General features: G+C 42.5%; 1 protein-coding gene across 1 annotated transcript in view; it reads right to left on the reverse strand.

The window, feature by feature from the left end:
* PERM1 (PPARGC1 and ESRR induced regulator, muscle 1) overlaps positions 1-22,576 on the reverse strand; it is a 30,239-nt gene extending 7,663 nt beyond the window's left edge. Inside the window, exons 1-3 of the mRNA XM_073601317.1 lie at positions 22,396-22,576; positions 11,762-12,178; positions 11,524-11,640 (exon numbers count right to left, since the gene is read on the reverse strand). Coding sequence (XP_073457418.1) covers positions 11,524-11,640; positions 11,762-12,149 — 505 coding nt within the window. The 5' untranslated portion in view covers positions 12,150-12,178; positions 22,396-22,576. The remainder of the gene's footprint in view (positions 1-11,523; positions 11,641-11,761; positions 12,179-22,395) is intronic.
* Between the last annotated feature and the right edge of the window lie 1,126 nt (positions 22,577-23,702).

The raw sequence follows: 23,702 nt of genomic DNA on the forward strand, positions 1-23,702 counted from the left end.
CAAGCACACCAGCTCAAGCACCGCATGGCATCTTTTGGCCTGTGTACTTGCGTAGCCCCTTAAACGTCTACAGAGCACCGCTGGTTCCGAGGGCAAAGCACAGGAAGAGGCCATGGAGGAAGAAGAAGAGGAGGGGTGGAGGAGAGAGGTCTGTCAGAATCACCAGTAGTAGCATTTTGGAGGCGTGGTGGCGGAACAACCTCCAACACTACTGCACCTTGTCCTGCATCTTTCCCAGCTGCCAGCAGAGTCACCCAATGCGCTATGAAATTTAGGTAACATCCCTGTCCATGCCTGCTGGACCATGAGTCAGCGGTAATATGCACCTTACCAAGACATTGACATGCCAAGACATTGCCTTCCACATGCCGGTAGAGAGCCGGAATCGCCTTCTGTGAGAAAAAGTGGCGTTTGGGAACCTGCCACTGAGGAACCGCACATTCCACAAACTCACGGAAGGGGGCAGAGTCTACCAACTGAAAAGGTAGCAGTTGAAGCGCTAGCAATTTTGCCAAGCTAGCATTCAACTGGTGGGCATGTGGATGGCTGGGAGTGAACTTCTTTCTGCGGTGCAGCAGCTGGGGCAGGGAAATTTGCCTGGTACAATCTGACATTGGTGTACCGATAACAGATTGCCCGCAAGTACTTGGCTGTGACACACCTAATTCTACACCTTCATTCCTCTCAGTGCAGGTCTCAGAGAGGACTGAAGGTATAGTGGGGTTGGAGATCCCAGCTGATGAGGAGCAAGGAGAGGTCCTCTTTGTTCTTTGGTGTGGGTCTTTTAGGTACGCTTGCCAACGAACTGCATGGCAGGTCAACATATGTCTGGTCAAGCATGTGGTGCCCAAGCGGGAGATGTTTTGGCCACGCGAGATACGCTTGAGACATATGTTGTAAATAGCAGCGGTGCGATCTGATGCACTCGTCTCAAAAAAGGCCCACACCAAAGAACTTTTGGAATAATGTTGCAGAGACAGCAGCGCCCTGCACATGCGGAGCTCTGCGGTGTGATGCAGTCTGTGTGCTGCCCTTAAGCTGGGCCCTGGAGGGCATCCTGCCTCGTTGGTGATGTGCCTCCTCCTCCTCTCTCCTATCAGGCACCCACGTGGAGTCAGTGACCTCATCATCCCCTCCCTCCTCATCACTGGAGCAAACCTGGCAGTATGCTGCAGCAGGGGGAACATGACTGCCAAATTGCTGTCCTTCTTGGGCACCCCCTCTGTCTGGGCTCACGTTACTGCCTTCCTCTAGCTGAGTACCATCATCGAAGCCTTCAAAATGCTGGGAATCCTCCTGGAGCATGTACCCAACACTGTGGTCAAACAGTTCGGCGGACTCCTCAGGAGGACATGGTGGGGCTAGGGAAGGAGTGACTGATGCCATTGAGCCGAGGGAAGAGGCCGCATTGGCAGCTGCTTTGCCAGACAAAGTACCCTGAGCCTGGGTGAGAGAGGATGAGGAGGTCGTCCAGCCTCGACCAAGTCTTCTGCATGTTGCGGCTCAACACGGCCAGCTGCCAAAAAAAAGGACAAGCGTGTCCCACGGCTACGTGCTGATGAGGATGCACCGTCTCCATGACCAGCACTGTTGCCTCTAGACACAGAGCCTGCTTGCCCTCTTTTATTGGCTTGTGACTGTCTGCCTCTCCTTGTTGGCCTTCCAGACATACTGTTGGCCTGAAGTGAGATGTAGCTGCACAAAACTGGGATGTATATATATACTGATTATACTGCAGCTAGCAGAATCAACTGCCTGCCTGTAGTATTATTAGTATGAGAACACCTTCACCTGGCTTCAGGTAGCTATACTGTAGGTGCAACTGTGCAGGGTACACAGTACACTAACTGGAAATACTTCAAGAGCCTGCCTGTGCTAATAATAGAATCAGAAAAAGCACACAAGCACCTGTCTTCAGGTAGCTATACTGTAGGTGCAACTGTGCAGGGTTACACAGTACACTAACTGTAAATACTTCAAGTGCCTGCCTGTGCTATTAATAGGATCAGAAAAAGCACACAAGCACCTGGCTTCAGGTAGCCATACTGTAGGTGCAACTGTGCAGGGTTACACAGTACACTAACTGTAAATTCTTCAAGAGCCTGCCTGTGCTATTAATAGGATCAGAAAAAGCACACAAGCACCTGTCTTCAGGTAGCTATACTGTAGGTGCAACTGTGCGGGGTACACAGTACACTAACTGGAAATACTTCAAGAATCTGCTTGTGCTATTAATAGGATCAGAAGAAGAAGTACACAAGCACCTGTCTTCAGGTAACTATACTGTAGGTGCAACTGTGCAGGGTTACACAGTACACTAACTGTAAATACTTCAAGAGCCTGCCTGTGCTATTAATAGGATCAGAAGAAGCACACAAGCATTTGTCTTCAGGTAGCTATACTGTAGGTGCAAGTGTGCAGGGTACACAGTACACTAACTGTAAATATTTCAAGAGCCTGCCTGTTGCTATTAATAGGATCAGAAGAAGCACACAAGCACCTGGCCTCAGGTAGCTATACTGTAGGGGCAACTGTGCAGGGTACACAGTACACTAATTGGAAATACTGTAAAAACACCTGCCTGCCTGTCAGTATATTAGGAAGAGAATAACAGGAATGGATCTAGCTAAACTGAATACAATGTATATATATATATATATATATATATATATATATATATATATATATATATATATATGTATATGTATATATGTATATATATATATATATTCAACCTGCCTACTCTATCTAACTTAAATCAAATGACACTCTCTCTCTGTCTATTTATCTCTCTCCACCACAAGACACTACACAAGGCCGCCACGCAGGCAGCTTTATATAGTGTGGGGCGTGTACTAAACCCCCTGAGCCATAATTGGCCAAAGCCTCCCTGGCTTTAGCCAATTACAACTCTCTGAACACACGGCGCTGTGATTGGCCAAGCATGCGGGTCATAGTGCATGCTTGGCCAATCATCAGCCAGCAATGCACTGCGATGCCACAGTGAATTATGGGCCGTGACGCGCCACTCGAATTTGGCGCAAACAGCCCATATTGTTCGTAATTCAGCGAATGGGCGAACACACGATGTTCGAGTCGAACATTCATTCGACACGAACACGAAGCTCATCCCTAGTGTACAGTCTTTGCAGGATGTTGTTCCTGGATGAAGAAAGTTACAGTGGGGAAAATAATTATTTGATCCCCTGCAGATTTTGTAAGTTTTCCCATTTACAAAGAAATGAAGAGTCTGTATTTTTTATCATACGTGTATTTTAAATAATAGAAACTGAATATTAACCAAAAATCCAGAAAAAACACATAAAACAAATGTTATAAATTAAATTGCAGTTAAGTGAGTAAAATAAGTATTTGATTCCCAAGCAAAACATGACTTAGTACTTGGTGGAGAAACCCTTGTTGGCAAGCACAGAGGTAAGACATTTCTTGTAGTTGGTGACCAGGTTTGCACACATCTCAGGAGGGATTTTGGTCCATTCTTCTTTACAGATCTTCTCTAACTCCTTAGCGTTTCTTGGCTCTCTCTTGACAACTCGAAGTTTCAGCTTCCTCCATAAATTTTCTATAGGATTAAGGTCTGGAGACTGACTAGGCCACTCTATGACCTTAACGTGCCTCTTCTTGAGCCACTCCTTTGTTGTATGTTTGGGTCATTATCATGCTGGAAGACCCATTCATGAACCAACTTTAGTGTTCTGGCTGAGGGAAAAAGGTTCTCAAGATTTTACAATGTATGGCCCTGTCCAGTGGACCCTCAGTACGGCAAAGTCTGCCTGTACCTTTAGCAGAGAAACAGCCCCAAAGCATCGTGTTTCCACCTCTGCGCTTGACTGTAGAGATAGTGTTCTCAGGGTCATAGTCAGCATTTTTGTTCCTCCAAACATGGCAAGTCGAGTTAATGCCAAATGGCTAAATTTTGGTCTTATCTGCCCACAGGAATTTCTCTCAGTCCTTCTTGAAATCATTTAGATGTTCATTGGCATGACTGTACATGTGCCTTCTTGAGGAGAGGGAGTTGCCATGTTTGGAGGAAGAAAAATGCTGACTATGACCTTAAGAACACCATCCCTACAGTCAAGCACGGAGGTGGAAACATTATGCTTTGGTACTGTTTCTCTGCTAAAGATACAGACCGACTTTGCTGCATTGAGGGGCCAATGGATGGGGCCATGTATTGTAAAATCTTGGCTCAGAACCTTCTTCGTTCAGCCAGAACACTGATGATGGGGTATGGATGGGTCTTTCAGCATGACAATGACCCAAAACATACTGGAAAGACAACAAAAGAGTGGCTCAAGAAGAAGCACATTAAGGTCATGGAGTGGCCTAGTCAGTCTCCAGACCTTAATCCTATAGAAAATTTTGGGAGGGAGCTGAAACTTCGAGTTGTCAAGAGACTGCCAAGAAACCCTAAGGATTTAGCGAAGATCGGTAAACAAGAGTGGATCAAAATCCCTCCTGAGATGTGTGCAAACCTGGTCACTACAAGAAACGTCTTACCTCTGTGCTTGCCAACAAGGGTTTCTCTATCAAGTACTAAGTCATGCTTTGCTTGGGGATCAAAACTTATTTTACTCACTGAACTGAAACTCAATTTATAACATTTGTATCATGTGCTTTTTTTCTGGATTTTTGGTTGATATTCTTTCTCTATCATTTAAAATACACCTATGATAAAAAATTATAGACTCTTATTTTCTTTGTTAGTGGGCAAACTTACAAAAGCTGCAGGTGATCAAATTATTTTCTTCTCCACTGTACATCATCCCAGTCAATACACATACTTCCCATCGCCCCAATCATCACACATACTTGCACATTGTGGCAAAAGCTCCTGGGGGCCCCAAATTGTTTCTGCAGTTTAGTTCCACTTGAAATAACACTTATCTCTCCACCTGGCTGTGACTGGGCAGTGAACGAAGGATCAGCAGAGCTTATCCCTCTGTAACTCTGCTCTCTACTCATATGAACATGTTTCTTGCTAGCACATGAGCACTGCAGCACAAAATACTTGCTCCTTCTTAACTACTTGCTTCTTTTACATGTCTGAGCACTGCTGTACATTGGGATTGCAAGAGCCTAATACTGGATAAAACTCAGGTACTTACACTACATGCAAAATACATTTAATAATGTATTAACGAATACAAAGTTTTTGTTTGTATCTTTTATGTCTGATTGCAGTTCGGCTTGAAATGAATAATTACCAAAATTGGGAATTAAATCAAATCTAAAGTATATAATACATGAAATCCAGCAGAAAGTACTACCATGTAAACTGCTCATAGGAATGCTGTTTAATAGCACAGCATTCACATTTCACATCATAATCCATAATCAAAAAATACCAGCAACAAGCTGAAATGCATATGAACCAACACATGCTAAAACGCATCTGAAAAAAAGCTTAAAGTGTATTTTTAGCCAAACCATTTCATTTTAATTTTGAATAGTTTAGGGAAGTGTTAAAACCTGCATCAGAATAATGTTTGCTGCCTGTGTCTCATTGGGTAGATTTCTTTTTACTTCCTGACCTGATGTTGCAACAGGAAGTGAGAGAAAATTTCTCTAGAATAAAGGAAAGTTGCCTCCTATACAGCTGGCACCAGAACAAATGTCCATATTGGAATATTTACCTTCTCATGTCACCCCTAAAATTTTGGATTGTTCTTCACTTTCTGTTCCGGTGACAATAGTCATCAAGACTAATAGATTGAATCTCTCCATCAGTGACACAGTAATAAAAACTCGACAGGGTTCTAACCCTTGTATAAAACAAACACACTGCCAGTACTCAAGTGCTTTGCGATGTAGGTAAGATGCTTGGCTGGAAACCTCTTGTACACTGATCCAATTCTTAGGATGTCAAGGGATCATTCACTGCTTGGCAGCTCTTATCAGACTGGGGGATCTTCATTACTATTTTTTCATTACTTTTTTTTTTTTTTTGGTTGAACTTGATGGACTTGTGTCTTTTTTCAACCTGACTAACCTTGTAAAATGACAGAAACAAGAGAGTGAAATACCACAAACACCACTTCATTCATAACATTCATAAAAATACTTACAAAAGTATAAAAATCACAGGCGTGTAACTATCAATGGCGACCCTAGGGGGGGGGGGGGCAGAGGGGGCCCTGACCCCCCCAACATTATGATGTGCCCCCCCAAAAAAAAAAAATTTTTTTTTTTTTTTTTTACAAAAAAATCAATGTCTAAGAGGGAGAGAGTCCCCAGTCAGCTCCTGCAGGTGATTCCTCCCCCCTCCCCTGCTCGCTGACACTGCATAATGCGAGCGTTCACACAACCATGGCCGCCTGATCTGCTCCTTCACCTGCATCCTCATTGGCAGGGAGAAGAGCGAGTTGCAGGAAGGACTCCACCAGGACTTTCAGTTACTGAAAAAACAGACTGATTTCTCCCGTCCTTAGGACAGGAGGACCAGCCTGTAAATTCCAAGAGATGCCAGACCAGAGCTGTCAATAGCAGGGGCAGGACAGCAAGAGGAGGCTGGGGAACCCCACAGTGGCAGAACACCAGGGCCCGGAGGCAAGACAACCTTTGCAACCCTGATAGTTCTCCCACTGCTTTGGATCCTTATATTTTCTTGATATGCTGGTGACATATATCTCTTGTTTTCTGCCACCCTGGGGGACCCCAATACAGTAGGAAGGGAGCTCACTGCAGAACATGTGAAAGGGCACGTTGTGGGGTCGTAGTAAAGGGCCCCAGGATATATATATATATATATATATATATATATATATATATATACATTTTATAGTTGCCCCCCTACTTTTGTCCCTGTCCCCCCATGTGCCCCCCCTAAATTTGAAAGCTGGAGACGCCACTGGTAACTATCATATCTCTTCTCATCGCTATCATCTGAATAACCAATAGGGAGACCTCTTCTGAAGAGGGCTTCTCCCTCAAAATTCGTCAACCCACTTGTATATACTGCACTTTGTTACAGTTAGCGGAACAGGCCTTTCTATTGGTTATCCAGATGATATAAATGTGAAGAGGCCTTGTATATGGGATATGGTGGTTACGTCTGTGATTGTAATACTTTTTTGAGTATTTGTATTACATTTATTAATAATGTGGTGTCTGAGGCAATAGGCTGGTGCATGCTCCCATTTCTGTCATTTTAGGGTTCAGAACCTTCCCTACAATATCCAAAACTAAGAAAAAAGTACTGGCCATATGCACACTTTAAGATGTACACATTTAAAAGGACACCCTTTAATCTGGGTATGAATTATTTATAAAGAAGTGAAAAAAATGTGTTATTAAAGAACCTCATAAACAGAAAATCATAAGCAGCAAATCTCCTGCGAGACATATACACAGTACACAAACATAAGAGTATATAGAATTGTTCTAATCAAACAAATTATAATAAATCAACTCAGAATAAACATAACAAAACAGTCCACAGGTGTTGTGATGATATATCTTAAAAACTCCTGGTGCCGATCTTCACCATCCACCACCTTTTTAATGATCTTATACATCAGTGCCTCCACCAACAGCTGAAAAACTTGCTTACCAGCTCCTGTGGACCCCTCATTACAAGGGGTCGTTTGCACTTATGGCCTAAACCCAGCCAAGGTTTTTCTCCAGATCCGGTAATTCTCCTACATTGGATCACCCCTTGGCACCGTGTTATATGTAAGAATCTCTCAAAAGAAAACCAGAATGCTCCACAGTGTAAAATCCTTTTAAAATGTATTAGAATATAAAATATTGCACTTACAGAATCCGCTGATCAAATGTACCTTAAAGAGGAGCTCCACCTTAAAAAAAAAATATTAAAAGCCAGCAGCTACAAATACTGCAGCTGCTGACTTTTAATAAATGGACACTTACCTGTCCCAGGGTCCAGCGATGTCGGCAGCCAAAGCCGATTGATCGCTCGTTTCTTGGCTGCCCCCGTCATCATCCTCGGTCAGGGAATCAGGAAGTGAAGCGTTGCGGCTTCACTGCCCGGCTCCCTACTGCACATGCGCGAGTCGCGCTGCGCGTCTTCACTGGTCCTCGCTGTGTTCTGGGAACTGTGTGTTTCCCAGAACACAACGGGGCGGTCATCTGCAGCTATTCTGCGGCTATCTAAGCCCGGAAGTGGGTGTAGATACCTGTATTAGATAGGTATCTGCACCCCCCTCCCCCCTGAAAGGTGCCAATTGTGGCACCAGAGGGGGGAGGAATCCGATGAGTGGAAGTTCCACTTTAGGGTGGAATTACGCTTTATGTTTGGTGTGTCGGCCGCCACACAAACAAACAAACCCATCCTTCTAGGACACATGTGGGATTGGTGACGTCAGAAGGCCTTGGCTGGGTTTAGACCACAAGTGCAAACAACCCCTTGTAAGTGAAAGGATCATGTAAAAAGCCCCTTGTGTTTTGTAATCTAATATATGAACCGTGCCTTTTGTAATAATATGAATGAACCATTATGACACCATTTTGTATACCCCCGCCATTTTGTATGAAGTCCCTTACTGTGTAAGTTCAAACTTGTGTAAGAATGCTTGCACAGCACCCCCCCTCCCCTTTATTTGCTCACTGCGGTCAAACCTGTTCTCGGAATGTATATCCTGTTTAGCCTTAGGCGATCAGCTAAGATATGTGACTAACGACCTATCTAACCCCTGATAGATACAGTGGGGACGGAATGTATTCAGACCCCCTTAAATTTTTCACTCTTTGTTATATTGCAGACATTTGCTAAAATAATTTAAGTTCATTTTTTCCCTCATTAATGTACACACAGCACCCCATATTGACAGAAAAACACAGAATTGTTGACATTTTTGCAGATTTATTAAAAAAGAAAAACTGAAATATCGCATGGTCCTAAGTATTCAGACCCTTTGCTCAGTATTTAGTAGAAGCACCCTTTTGATCTAATACAGCCATGAGTCTTTTTGGGAAAGATGCAACAAGTTTTTCACACCTATATTATGGATATCCTCTGCCATTCCTCCTTGCAGATACTCTCCAGCTCTGTCAGGTTGGATGGTAAACGTTGGTGGACAGCCATTTTTAGGTCTCTCCAGTGATGCTCAATTGGGTTTAAGTCAGGGCTCTGGCTGGGCCATTCAGGAACAGTCACGGAGTTGTTGTGAAGCCACTCCTTCGTTATTTTAGCTGTGTGCTTAGGGTCATTGTCTTATTGGAAGGTAAACCTTCGGGCCAGTCTGAGGTCCTGAGCACTCTGGAGAAGGTTTTCGTCCAGGATATCCCTGTACTTGGCCGCATTCATCTTTCCCTCGATTACAACCAGTCGTCCTGTCCCTGCAGCTGAAAAAACCCCCACAGCATGATGCTGCCACCACCATGCTTCACTGTTGGGACTGTATTGGACAGGTGATGAGCAGTGCCTGGTTTTCTCCACACATACCGCTTAGAATCAAGGCCAAAAAGTTCTATCTTGGTCTCATCACACCAGAGAATCTTATTTCTCACCATCTTGGAGTCCTTCAGGTGTTTTTTAGCAAACTCCATGTGCGCTTTCATGTGTCTTGCACTGAGGAGAGGCTTCCGTTGGGCCACTCTGCCACAAAGCCCCGACTGGTGGAGGGCTGCAGTGATGGTTGATTTTCTACAACTTTCTCCCATCTCTCGACTGCATCTCTGGAGCTCAGCCACAGTGATCTTTGGGTTCTTCATTACCTCTCTCACCAAGGCTCTTCTCCCCCGATAGCTCAGTTTGGCCGGACGGCCAGCTCTAGGAAGGGTTCTGGTTGTCCCAAACGTCTTCCATTTAAGGATTATGGAGGCCACTGTGCTCTTAGGAACCTTAAGTGCAGCAGAAAATTTTTTGCAACCTTGGCCAGATCTGTGCCTTGCCACGATTCTGTCTCTTCAGGCAGTTCCTTTGACCTCATGATTCTCATTTGCTCTGACATGCACTGTGAGCTGTAAGGTCTTATATAGACAGGTGTGTGGCTTTCCTAATCAAGTCCAATCAGTATAATCAAACACAGCTGGACTCAAATGAAGGTGTAGAACCATCTCAAGGATGATCAGAAGAAATGGACAGCACCTGAGTTAAATATATGAGTGTCACAGCAAAGGGTCTGAATATTTAGGACCATGTGATATTTCAGTTTTTCTTTTTTAATAAATCTGCAAAAATGTCAACAATTCTGTGTTTTTCTGTCAATATGGGGTGCTGTGTGTACATTAATGAGGAAATAAACAAACTTAAATGATTTTAGCAAATGGCTGCAATATAACAAAGAGTAAAAAATATAAGGGGGTCTGAATACTTTCCATCCCCACCTGTATAACCCTAGACACGTATGCATTAAACTAACCATTCCCCCTCCTTTGTTCTATACTGTATATAAGCTACTTTCGCGCTCAATAAACTCAGACATTTTATGAATACACAACCTGCCTCTCGTTCATAAAGTGTCTCATGATATCTGAGGGCTCTGCTGGTGTACCAACAAGAAGGGTGGTCATCCAGAATACCTACTATTTCCTTTCAGTAATGAGGGGTCCACAGGAGTTGGTAAGCAAGTTTTTCAGCTGTTGGTGGAGGCACTGATGTATAAGATCACTAAAAGGTGGTGGATGGTGAAATTCGGCACCAGGAGTTTTTAAGATATATCATCACAACACCTGTGGACTGTTTTTTATTTTTATTCTAAATTGATTTATTATAATTTTTTGATTAGCACAATTCTATATATTATTATGAATTATTTATAACAACATGAATTGTGTTTTAAATGCAGATAATATAAGTACCTGAAATCTGTCTTTATTTTAATATCTTATCATCCCTTGCACACCAGGACTCAGAATAAGAAAAGATAGGGCAGCGGTGTAAATTAGGCTCTACTCTACTGCACAGTGCTGAAAATAAAGCAGTAGAATCTTGATAACAGGAAGGAAAAGCACAGAGATGATGTCATCAGTGTGCTGCTGCTCCTTTATTGTCCAATTAGCAAGTTTGGAGCAGGGAAGTGACTGAGAAAGCAGAAATTTTGTTAGACGCGTTTGCTACAGTTACATCAGTACTGCTACAATTTCTTTTTTTTTATAGGAGGAATATTGAACCATGTTTATGACAGACTCCATAGACCATACTTTTTTGCTGGAATTCTATTTTAATAATTACGTTGCAATAAGTGTAGAAAAGCAACCTTCATAAATTAGTGTTTGTGTTCACTGTGATAAAGCAGTGGGTTGTGAACCATATGTTGGCTACTTGCATTATTGCTAACAGCAGCCTTTCCGCTGCATTAGTACCTATTTATCCAGCCACCTATTGCTTTATTGCCTTCTCACAAGAATGAAGCCAGGCAGTTTGCCCTAATATATATCTCTTCACAATAAAACTTTAACTTAATGTTAAGTGTCTGACAGTTACTTTTTCCTTGTTTGTGTGGCTTATTCTCCACTGTTATATATATGCAGGTGGCAAAGGTTCCTCTTGATGAGGTATCAATATAAATGAAATTAACAAATGTACTCTGAACACACCTGTTTTCCATCCATCTGAAGACTGCAAGTCTGAAGATTTTACAGCCCAAGATGCAAGAGCTAGAAACATCAAGCATGCGTCACTCCGGCTGGGGGATAAATATGGAACAAGAGAGCCTGCAAACAGACATGTGTGTAAGTAAAGCCTGACAGCATTAACAAAGCTGATTTTACTATAGAAGTGTTATTGTGTTAATATGATCATAGGATTAATTAGCAGTTACATCATTGCTTGTACCTGTTGTTGGTTCATTTGTCTCTTCAGACGTCCCACGGTGCAAATGAGGAATGAGTGTTCCACCTCTGCCATGAAAAGTATGTCTTGCTGTATATTCTTGTAGTCTTTCAGGAACAATAGACTGGAAAATGCTGGGGGCCCTTGGGGCAGGCGGTATACTGAATACGATGCCTTCCCTGTCCTGATGCTGAGGTCCATCAGCAAAAAAAAACTCACAGGCTTCAGGCCAAGTGGCAACAACTGTAGGTGATGAAGGTTCATCTACATTTGATTCTTCTGGTTTATGGTCTTTAGTTTTTATTGTATGTTCATCCTCTTCCACAAAGAAATATTCATACATATCTGGTGTGTATACGACTGCTTCTTGTATTGCTTCTTGACTTGCCATATTTGTTCCAGTCTCAACAATTCCAGATTCTGAAACATCATCAAAGAAAAAGTCATACATTTCAGGAAGGGTAAGGGCTGTATTTCTATATGATGGTGACTGGTGTTGTGTTGCTAGGCTCCTACTGAACACAGTATGCCCACTAATTGTAGCAGGTACCAGGCTGCACACAGGATTTGTACCCTCAGCTCTGGGAAGTCTATACTGGTCAAAACTCAACTCATGTGAGCTCACAATGACTTTGGTGTCTGGCTTCTGTATCGCTGACTGAGTTTTGGATAAATCCAAATTTTCAATTAGGGGAATATTTTGCTGCACGGCTGAGGAATCTCCAGGGGCTTTGGTTGTAAAGAGCGGGATACAGTCCTGGGTATCATATTGTGTCACATTGGCTTTGAAAAGGTTTTTAGTAGAAACATGGCTGTCCATACTATAAAGTGTTGAATTTGTGTTTTTAAAGCAATCATTTTCATTTTTAGCAGTCAGTTGGTCATAATTTTCAGGGCTTTTTTGTAAAGTGGTCAGATTTGGCAAAAAACACCTTTGAGGATCCTCTGTTGTATTGGTTATACCAGGGATGTGTCCATTCGGTAGACACTCTGATAAGGAAGGGATGTTTACCATGATACAACTTTGATTATCTTTTGAAATATCACGCAAATCTTTTGAATAAAGTAACTGAGCACTGGTTCTAGATGGATTATTAGTAGCTACAGAAAGTCTTTCGTTGGGGTGCCCCCTTTCTGACTCTTCATTAGAAATTACAGAGGGATTCATTCTTTCTGTGCTGTGGGCTTGGCTATCCTCTCTGTCCCTTTCATTATGGTGTTTCACCCTTGTGCTGAGAGATCTCATACATTCTACAAGACTTTCATTAACTGCCCTGTCTTGTGATTTTTCTATGGTTAAATAATTGTCCTTGGGTTTTGGACGTGGAATGCCTGTTCTATGTTCTGTTTCCACCTTCTTGGACAACAGAGTCTCTTTCTGACACAGAAACCTAGCGACTGATCCAAACTCCTCCTCATCCTCACTGCCAGACAACACATCATCACTTGAACCTATCCATTTGTAGGGTGAATGTCTTGGTGGAGACAAGGCTACTGGCATGGTCTGGGGTTCCCTGTGGTCTCCTACTGGTGGACATAAGCTGACCCGGATAAACTTTGGCTTGCTAGTTGCTGTTGAGCATATTGCATCTTCATGTTCTGTGTCACTCAGTAAAAGTTCCTCCTCTGTGGCTAAAGACACTTGCATTAGGCCACATTCCTCAGCCGTGGAGTAAAATTCCTCCCAGTCACGGTCACTGATTTGAATACTATATTCAAAGTTATCCATAGCTGCAAATAGAAAAACATATATTATGAGTGCTAAGTGATAATAATAGGTCAAACTGTATATACATTCAGTTCTTGGTAGACACTGAAGTTTTAAGGTGGCCATACATGTAGCTATTTTTTTATTGATTTCCATACGTGTGATTACAAACTAGCGAATTATCATCAATCTAAATATCGATGTTGCAACTCATAGGGTATTATCCCACACTTTGAAACCAACAAAATCTAAACAATCTATATAAAATATAATCATTTAATCATTTTGAATTACTATTCGCTTTCTGACGCACGCAGATATTTGATTAGAAGTGATTGACAAAATTCCACCACTGGCTTGGCAGAGTTTAAATTGATTGAATAGAAGGCCTTGATGTGTATTTTTTTTTTTATTGGATCAGTTTAGTTGCGAATGGATTTACGGTGGTTTACACCAGTGGTTCACAATGGTCTTCAAGGCCTTCTGAGATTTGATACACCCAGATGTTAAAATGGTGCTTACCAAATGTTCTTCTGATCATCAGCAGAGTGCTTCCTAAAGCGGGGCCACGCATACAAATGTAGGAACAGCATCTGCTGAACAAAGGCTCCCAGCCTCTGGTTGTTTTCCCACGTATGCAAGTATGTACTGGTGGCTCCCCAGGCGCTAAAAAGTGCCAGTGAGCTGCTAAGCATGTGTATGAGGTCCAAAAATATATATTTATAGCCCAAACATTTTCGTTAGCTTTGAATACAATTGTGAGGGATTAGAAGCATTGTCAAGTTTTTACTGCTGTATTTGAGCCAGAGGGAGGGCCAAACAAATGATTTAGAGTCCAAAAGCATTTCTTTGATTTTTGAAACATCAATCGAAGCCAGGACATTATCCAGCGAGTGAATGCCTGTGTCAATGACAGAGCAGCAAGCTTAAAGTCTAAGTATAGGTGAAAAAATAGGCACAAGGGACATTACTTAACAGCAGTGTGATGCTGCTGTCTCAAGGTTTAGCTGAAATCTTCCTCTGTGGCAGCGATGCGGCTTGGAATGAGGCCCCTGAAAAGCTGTTCGATCTTCATGTTCTAGCATGCTCAATCTCAGCTGCAATGCTCTTCCAGTTACCTCCAGAAGCCTGTTCCCATCATGAATACAGCCCTGAGGAAGGGGGAGGCAACTCCCCTGAAACGCATTGGATTTACCTGTTACTAGCGGCGGCCCGTTCACAAGGGGCGCCACACTCCCTAATGTCTATGTGCCCAGCCCCTAACCTCCAAGCAGGGCAATAGTCACATAGAGTTCTATGCTTTTTTTTGCAAATTACTTGATTAGAGCCGGAGGCTCTAATTGGCTTCAAAAGGGGTGGGCTCAGGGTGCAGAGCAGTGTCGCCTGAGCCCACCCACTTGTGACAATAGCGAATCAACATTCGCTATTGTCTTCCTGCTTCTCCTCCCGGCCAATCAGGACAGGAACTGGGTCCTGAAACCAGATTTGCCAGAAGGAGAAGCGACTGGATTGTCTGTGAAGAGAAGTCGGGCAAGCCATCCGGGACCTAGATGCGGTAAGTGCGGGGCTAGCGGGCTTGCAAGCGGGGCTGGGTGGGTTGGATGGCTTGTTTGCGCCAACCCCCCCCCCCCCCAAAAAAAATGGAAAGGTAAAGAGATGCTGCACTTAAAGCCCAACTCCGAAAAATTCAAAAAATTCTAAAATGACCTTTTGCAGTGGGGATGCACCCACACTTCTAGGGTCAGCGGCTTGTTTAGTCAAGGAGAGAGGAAAAGCACTCTATTACCTGATCCTCTGCTGCCCCAGCAGATGGTGCTACCCCATGTGTCAGCAGTGGACTGTCCCTCGACGTCATGAGGTCCAATCTAGGGCTGTGGACCCTACATTGCGATAACTGAACACTGTGAAAACAAAAGAAAGGGCGCACCAGCCTAGCACATTATCCTTATACACCATTTATTGACCCAACCCAAATTGCCAGTGGGAAGAACTTAGGATTCTCATCAGTCACTTTAGGAGATAAAAAAAGTCAGGCTACAGGTAATAGACCACTTGGCTCTGAAGAAGAGGGGATACCCCTTGAAACGTGTTAGCCTTTGTAGACCTGCGTGGCTTCTTCCAGTGATAAAAAGTTTGTGCAATGGTTTTGGCATACCTGTTTCTGGATTATATTGATGAGCTTGTTCATACATTGGTTTGTGAGTATAATATTTGCTCTTATCTTATCAATAAATAGTGTATAAGCATAATGCGCTAGGCTGGTGTGTCCTTTCTTTTGTTTTCACAGTGTGCAGTGCATTGGGAGTACCCCAGTCCTAAGAGGGCAGCAAAGAGTGGTTTGAGACTTTGGAGCAGAGCAGAAACAGAGAGGATCAATTGACTTTGATCATCACACTTGAGTGCAGGATGGTGTTTTTCAGTACTATCTTGGTCTTGATAACATCATGACCTAAGTTACTGGAGTGTGGGGGATGCTGTGGGGACTGGTCTAGCAGCAGGGAGGATCAGGTAAGCAAATTTACAATTCTGCTAGACCTAAATGAGCAAATATAACTCTGCACCCTCCCACTGCAAAGGATAATTTTTACAGAGTTGGACAATAAGTAGCACTGTCTCAAAGTAAAACTTGCCCCTGACCATGTTTTTATTGTGCATTTTTTTTAAGCAAAAATCTCTCTCATCTACATTCTACCTTTACAAAGCTGTCATAGTTAGTTGCCCAGGATTGCAGCATCAGGGGTCAGAATTATGTGAAAAAAACCTGTTGTATATAAGTACGTATGTATTTGCCAAATTAGACTTATATTTACATGGATGCATGGGGAAGGCCAGGGGCAGCCACCGACGAAAATAATTGGATTCTTGCTGGCCTGAACACACTGGGGTTGATTTCCTTAAGACAAATAGACTGTGCACTTTGCAGTTGCACTCTGCAAGGGCAATTGCTCCAGAGCTTAATAAATGAGGTAAAGTATCACTTTGCAAAGAATATCCAATCACGTGCAATGAAAAAACCCCAAACAAAAACAGCTTTTTTGCTTGCACATGATTGGAAGATGGAAAGTCAGCAGAGCTTCTGCTCATTTAATAAGCTCTTTTGACTGTGCTTTTGAAAAGTGCACAGTCTATTTGCCTTTAGTAAATCAACCCCAAAAGCCACGTACACACGAGCGGAATGTCCGACAGAAAAAGTCAGACGTAAGCTTTTCATCGTCTATTCCGATCGTGTGTATGCCTCATCGGACTTTTTTTTTCGAAAATTCTGACGGACCTAGAAATGGAACATGTTCCAAATATTTCCGACGGAACCAATTCCTATCGGGAAAACCGATCGTCTGTATGCTGTTCCGACGGACCAAAAACGACACATGCTCTGAAGCAAGTACGAGACGGAAGCTATTGGCTACTGGCTATTGAACTTCCTTTTTCTAGTCCCGTCGTACGTGTTGTACGTCACCGCGTTCTGGACGGTCGGACTTTGGTGTGATCGTGTGTATGCAAGACCGCTTGAGCGGAATTCCGTTGGAGAAACCTTCGGAGTTTATTCAGACGGCAAAACTGGTCGTGTGTACGCGGCATAAGTGTATGACCAACAGGACCCTGTACAATACAAATCAATGGGGGGCGCAGCCGCTGTTCGCATTTAACCACTCACCTGAGTGGTTACATGCAAAAGGAGCCTCCAACCGACCCCGGATGCAGCCAGTGTGCATTCAGGGTCGGTGTTTCTGTGGAGTTCTGGCCGCAGCTAATTGGCCAGTTTGTATACAGCATTGCACAGAGTGTTCCTACGTCCAGAGGCGGCATTTAGCTGCTACTGAACGCAGCAAATTATCCATACCCATGAATGGAGCCTCAAGGACAATCTGATTTGCAATAGATGTTGAATGTTTTGATGTATCTACCCACGCCCATTCATAGAAATTTTTTCTGGTTTTGTGCTTTTGGAATGTTAAAGATGTCAACAACGTCTTCACAGACACCCTGCTCTGCACAGACACCTGCATGAAGAAATGGATTCTCTATGTGTGGTTTACACATAAATTAGGTCATGTCTCACGGATTATCTTATCAGGTCCAGGCCAGGGTCGGGTCACTGAGAGGCCTTTACCACAAGTGAACGCAACATGACTGCCTGTCAAATACATATCTGAAGAACAATTAAATGTACAGAGTATAGAGTACGAAAAATGTGTCAGGGCACATACTCAAATTACCAAGGACTTAATGAAATAATATTCTTATACACAGCAAGGGTTAATGTGAGCCTGTCTATCTCTCAGGTCCTTCATGACCTTGGAATAGTCAGTCTGTGCTTTCAGTCACAGCAGGCACAGTCAGTTCCAGACACTTGAGGTTTGCTGAGGGGGAACAAATCCTTCATGGCCAGTATCTGGTTGTTCGTCGCATGGGATTATTTTCCCTTTAACGTGTTTTTATTCTTAAACTCTGTTTTACAAGTATATCCTCATATATTATTAAAGTCCGAGGTAATGTGTCTCACATCCTGCATGAATGCACCGTTATATGCTCAGCTATAATCTGTAGTGTAAGTGTTCTTTCACACCAGAATAAATACACAAACATACACAGACAATATTATAGAAAAATATTCTTCAGCGTGCAATTTAGAAAGTATACTTAATGGTGCTCAGTAGCAGCTGAGTGATAACAGAATTCCAAAAATAGTCCCTACACAAAAATCTGGTTAAAAAACACTACTCAATTATGAATTCTTAAAGTGGAACTAAAGGCATTTTTTTTCATTTTGGATGGAGTAAGAATAGGTTTTAATCCCTGTCTGTTTTTTTGTCATCTGTGTCCCATTGGGGAGATTTCTCTTCACTTCCTGCCCCATAGCTAAAACAGGAAGTGAAAGGAATTCTCTTCAAAGAGAGACAATCCCTGGTTGTCACCAGAATTAATGTCCCCATTGCAGGATGTCCCCTCTATTCCTGTTCTGGGAATTTCTTTCACTTTCGATCCCAGTCCTGATCCCAGGACAATTAGAGAGGGTGAACCTAGCTAATGAGGACACAGACTGCATTTAAGAATTTGACAGGTGTTCTAATCCCTCTCCACTCTATCCAAAACTAAAATCTAAATTGGATATATCTGAACAGCCTCAGATGATACACAGAGATGAAAAAAATCTCCCTACATAAGTTTTACATGTATATCTGCTGTCTTTGGCTTGCTATATTCTTTAGAATTCTTACATTGTGTTAGAAATTTGACTTCCTCATTCAGCTGTAGGAGTGGATTCTTGGCTTACACTGTGTGACAATTGATTGGAGGAAAGGCACACACCCCCACTCCATATAGGCAGAGGAACGAAGATACTTTCAGAGCTGTGCTGTGACAAGACAAGCTCTCTGCTAATCTATTTATTTTGGTTTTATCTCCTGTGTCAGAGAACTTGTCAGAAGTTATCATGCTGACAACAGAGTAACGAAACAACAGAAAGACACAGGACTCAGGGCTTTGGATAGAGATGAGTAAACACTACAGATATATGTGCCTAGGTCAAATTTCAAATCAGGTTTACATCCACTTTAAGTTATAGTTGTGTCATTAAACCCACATTATTAAATAAACTATCAATAAATGCTGTGTTACGTGCTGTTCATAATCACTCTGGGATTTGTCTTCAGTATTCTGCATAAAAACTGGTTAATCCTGTTGTTCACGATCTCCCCTTCTGTCCATGTCCCTACTGCAGCTAGGGATTTTGCAGAGCAGTTTTGGCAGCTCTGCACATGCTTAGTTTTCAGTGAGATTCTATGCTGAGCATTTCCTCCCTATCACATCTGAGCAGCCCATGTGACTATAGAGTCACGCATGTGGGCGTATACACAGTGGTAAATGACAGCCCAGTACCTCCCTCCTCCATGCCTACTAACCAGCTAAACACAATGGGGGCGGGATATTACATCTTAAATAATGGAGGCTTTACCTCCCTCTTATTCTAAGACACAGGCTGGAGGGGCGTGACACAGTCTGTGACTGCCAGAAATCTGCCCAGACCATGTTATTGCCAAAAAAATAATAAAGATTTGATTTAAAATATATATTTTTATGACAATTTAAAAAATGTATTGATATTATTTTTTTTACTCTGTATTCCAAAGGCTGTGTATTTATTATTTTGAACATGTGACAAGTAACAAAGGACTAGAAGCTCCTCCTGCCACGGTTTCCCTGCACACAGGCTGGGAGAGAGCTGGGTCATGTGACAGCTGTATATTGATTAGGAAAAAAGGTATTTTTTAAAAATCAAATTAATTACAGTACCATCATTCGTATACAGAAAGAAAGGGGACAATGTACATTAAATGGTTATTTACTAGAGCTGAAGAGTGTAAAATAAGGCTCACTTCTGTATAGGAACCAATCAGCTTCTAACATCAGCTTGTTCAGTTAAGCTTTGGCAATAAAACCTGGTTGGAACCTGATTGGTTCTATACAGAAGTGAGCCTGATTTTACACTCTCCAGCTCTAGTAAATAAATTCCAAAGTGTGTGTTTAGTACCACGTTAAGTCTAATAAGTCCCTTCTATTGCTCTCAGCCTCCTCCAAATCTCTACATTTCTTTCTTTTTTTGGTGCTGTGCTCTGGCTTCCTGTTAGAGAGTGGCTACATTTATTCTCCATGGTCCCAATGTATGTAGGAATGTAGCCACCCTCTCGTGCTCACTCCCGAGATCTGAGATGGAATAGCACAGTGATGATGAACCTTGGCACCCCAGATGTTTTGGAACTACATTTCCCATGATGCTCAACTACACTGCAAAGTGCATGAGGGTTTATAGTGTGCATAGAGCAGTGCACATCACCAAAACAAATGTGTACTGCTCATTTCAAACAAACAGAAGTGAGGGAGAAAAGGAGAGGTTCTGGACATGGGGGACATTACAAGGAGGCAGAAAACACAGTAAAGCCTCATACACACGATCAAACTTTGTACAAACTTTCCTGTGTATTTTTGTACAAAGGGCGTTGGCCGTAAACTTATTAAGCATACACACGGCAGGACTTTTTCGGCAACAAACACGAACGTAGTGACGTCACTTCAAAAAGAGGATGTTCAATTCTCCTTCGCCACCCTTTGGTCAACTTCTGTATTGTTGTCTGATCTTTTGCATTGGTTCTGAGCATGCGTGTTTGTAGTTTGTACAAAAGTCCGATGGTTTTGTGTACACACGATCAGACTTTGCTCCATCTGACTTTTGTTGCCGGAAAGTTTGTCCGTTCGCACAGCCAACAAAAGTCCGATGAAAACCGAAAAAGTTTGTCCAATGGAGCGTACACACGGTCGGATGTTGCCCTAAAACAGCTAATTTGCATGTTTGTTGTCAAAAAGTACGATCGTGTGTACAGGCCTTTAGTAACAATTTCATGAAAAATAGATTACAGGGCCATTAAGCAGTGGATGTATACGGAAAATTTTTGGAGAATAGGGATATGGTGTTAATGTGTTCACCTTTGTAAAAAAGACCATAATAGGTAACACATTTTCTTGAAATGTATATAAAAGTGATTGAATGTAAACAAAATAAAAAGTAACTTGCTTGTTTCATACACTATACAGAATAATAATATACCCATAAAAAGTGAAATACCACCTTGATTGTACAAGCTTACCTTTAAATCCACAAGGGTATAAGGATCCGTATTGTGAATAATAATAATACGCAGAGAAAGAGACAGCAGTAACTGCCCTCCCCTGCCTATTGTATAGGTACAAATGGTGTATGGTGTATGGTGTATGATGATCAACAAAACCCCAAAGTGATGTAATTAGGATGTTTGCAGGAGTACAGCGTCACTTGCAATGCATTTTGATTTTTCTGCCTTGCTTAAAGGCATGGTTCACCTTTACCAAAAAAACTGCCCAGACAGATAAGGGACATCTGCAGATAAGACCAAACTGTGCAGCTTTCACCAGTGTTAAATAATACCACTGCTATAGGTGTAGGCCATTTGCGTACTTCATAAGGTTTGATCAGAAAACTCCCAAGATGTTACTAAGACGGTTGCTAAGAGAGGCCTAGCTGTTACTATTCACTTCCACCATCAGCTCGGTCTCTGTACAGCGATCGCGGTTTTTGCGCAGAAACATCAGCATCCCAGTGACGCATATGTGCGGCATGTGGGCGTTAAAACCTACCCTTTTGCCGATGAACATATTTCAACTGTGGGTATAGGGTTGTGTACAGTATATATGCATAGTATATGTTTTTTGACTAGTGTCTTTTTTCAACCTGACTATGTAAATAACTATATGTAACAGGTTGACGACATAATGCAAGTTGATATTCATAGCAGCCAATTGGAAGTTAGCAGAGGAGTGTGACTCCTGATTGGAAATTCTTGATTGCTCGATGCACATTGAGAAAGATCAGGGCAATGCTGAGCAGAAGTGAGACAGATTATGAGACACATATGAGACAGATTTACTGCAGGATTGCAGCTTAGTTCATAAAATATGCTGTACCCCGCTTCTCCAAAGTAGCACTACAGCAATATAAAACCTGCCCCAAGCCCAAGTGAAAATCCATCTCATCTCCAGGGGTAAATCCGTCCCAGACCTTTGCAAAACCGTCTCAGATTGCGATTGCAGATGCAGGGGTCATAAATTCACAAACAAATTCTCGTTGTATACTCTGTACTAAATACGGACCAGACTGACTTTCATGTGCGTCTACATTTGCTGCTTTGCTTGATAGATCTCCCCCAGGAGTTTTGACTTCAGAATCAATAGCTGATTTTTTTAAAAATAGTAATTAAATGGACAGTAGAATCAGAAATGTGAAGTCCAGGTTTTGATTTCTGAGCTTCACTTGGACTCCTGACTTAGATAAGTCCCATTAAATCATGTTGTAGGAGGACATAAACCCCTTCTGAAGGAACTTTCTGCGGCACCTTACCTCACAATCGTCTCCTCATAGTATGTCGGCCTCTTCGAGTGTCTCTAGTTCCCTCGGGGTGCTACGTGCTGTAGGACACACAGGTACCTGTCATGCCCCTTGTGTCCATTCAGGTGCTGAAAATAGGGCCTAGCGTGTGCAAGTAAAGCACGGGACCAAAACTCTCTGTGAATGCACGCCTATAAATAGCGACCACAGATAGCAACCACTGAAGTCACTAATAAGCTGTGGTGACGCTACTGACAAGGGCTGGACAGCCGCTTAAAGGTCCAGTCTTTTCCAAAATAAAAAAAATATTTTTGTAACCCCCTCCCTATTAGATTGTAAGCTCTCATGAGCAAGGCCCTCCTAACCCTCTTGTACTATAACTGTACTGTCTCCCTTTATATTGTAAAGCTCTTCTGCGCTATATAACTTCTCTATAATAAAAATTACTTTTACTCTTTCTGTGTACTAAATATTTTAGTATATACTGTATACTGGGGAAGGATTTCCACTTTTCTCTGCAAGGAAGAATGGCAATTAAAGTGTTACTAAACCCACAACAGTAAAATCAGTCTGTATATGCAGTAAAGCATCCTTGTTATACTCACTGTGGAACCTAAGGGGTTAATCCTCCGCATTGTGTAAAAAAGACTGTGTGATCCTGTCTTCTCTGATCCTCCCCTTCTTCCACAGTCCCAATCCATCTCCTGATAAGAGAGAGCCTTTGGAGTCACTCTGCACACGCTCAGTTTGGTGTGTATCGCTTGAGAGTTTTTTTTTCTTGGGAGGGCGCATGTGATCAGCACAGGGCCAATCAGCACTGTCCAGACAGAGAGTCAGGGGTCCTGCAGCCTCATAGGACAGTCAGGGGAGAATGAAAACTCCTCCTACAAGCTTTAACCAGTGCTCGGCTGGGCACTGATAGATGGCACAAGACTGCTATATACTGCTGATGAGAAACGTTATTTAGCATTTACTAAAATAATTGCATTTCCATGTTCTGTGCACTGTGGGAGACCAGATATAGTGAATGCAGGGTCCTGGGTTTAGTAACACTTTAATGATTTAGTCAGATAATTTTCTTTCATCAGGCTTATCTTTTATCGTGTATGGCTACTCTAATGCCCTTTACACATGATCGGAAATGCCGCCAGCAAAACTCCGATGAGAGGTTTTGGTCAGAAAATGCGACCGTGTGTATGCTCCATCGGACTTTTGCTGGCGGAATACCAGCCAGCAAAAGATTGAGAGCAGGTTCTCTATTTTTCGGTCGGAAAAAGTTCCTATCCGAAAATGCGTTCATCTGTATGCAATTCGGACGA

Source organism: Aquarana catesbeiana, linkage group LG10 (genome assembly GCF_042186555.1).
Source record: "Aquarana catesbeiana isolate 2022-GZ linkage group LG10, ASM4218655v1, whole genome shotgun sequence".
In the NCBI taxonomy this organism is placed as follows: Eukaryota; Metazoa; Chordata; class Amphibia; order Anura; family Ranidae; genus Aquarana; species Aquarana catesbeiana.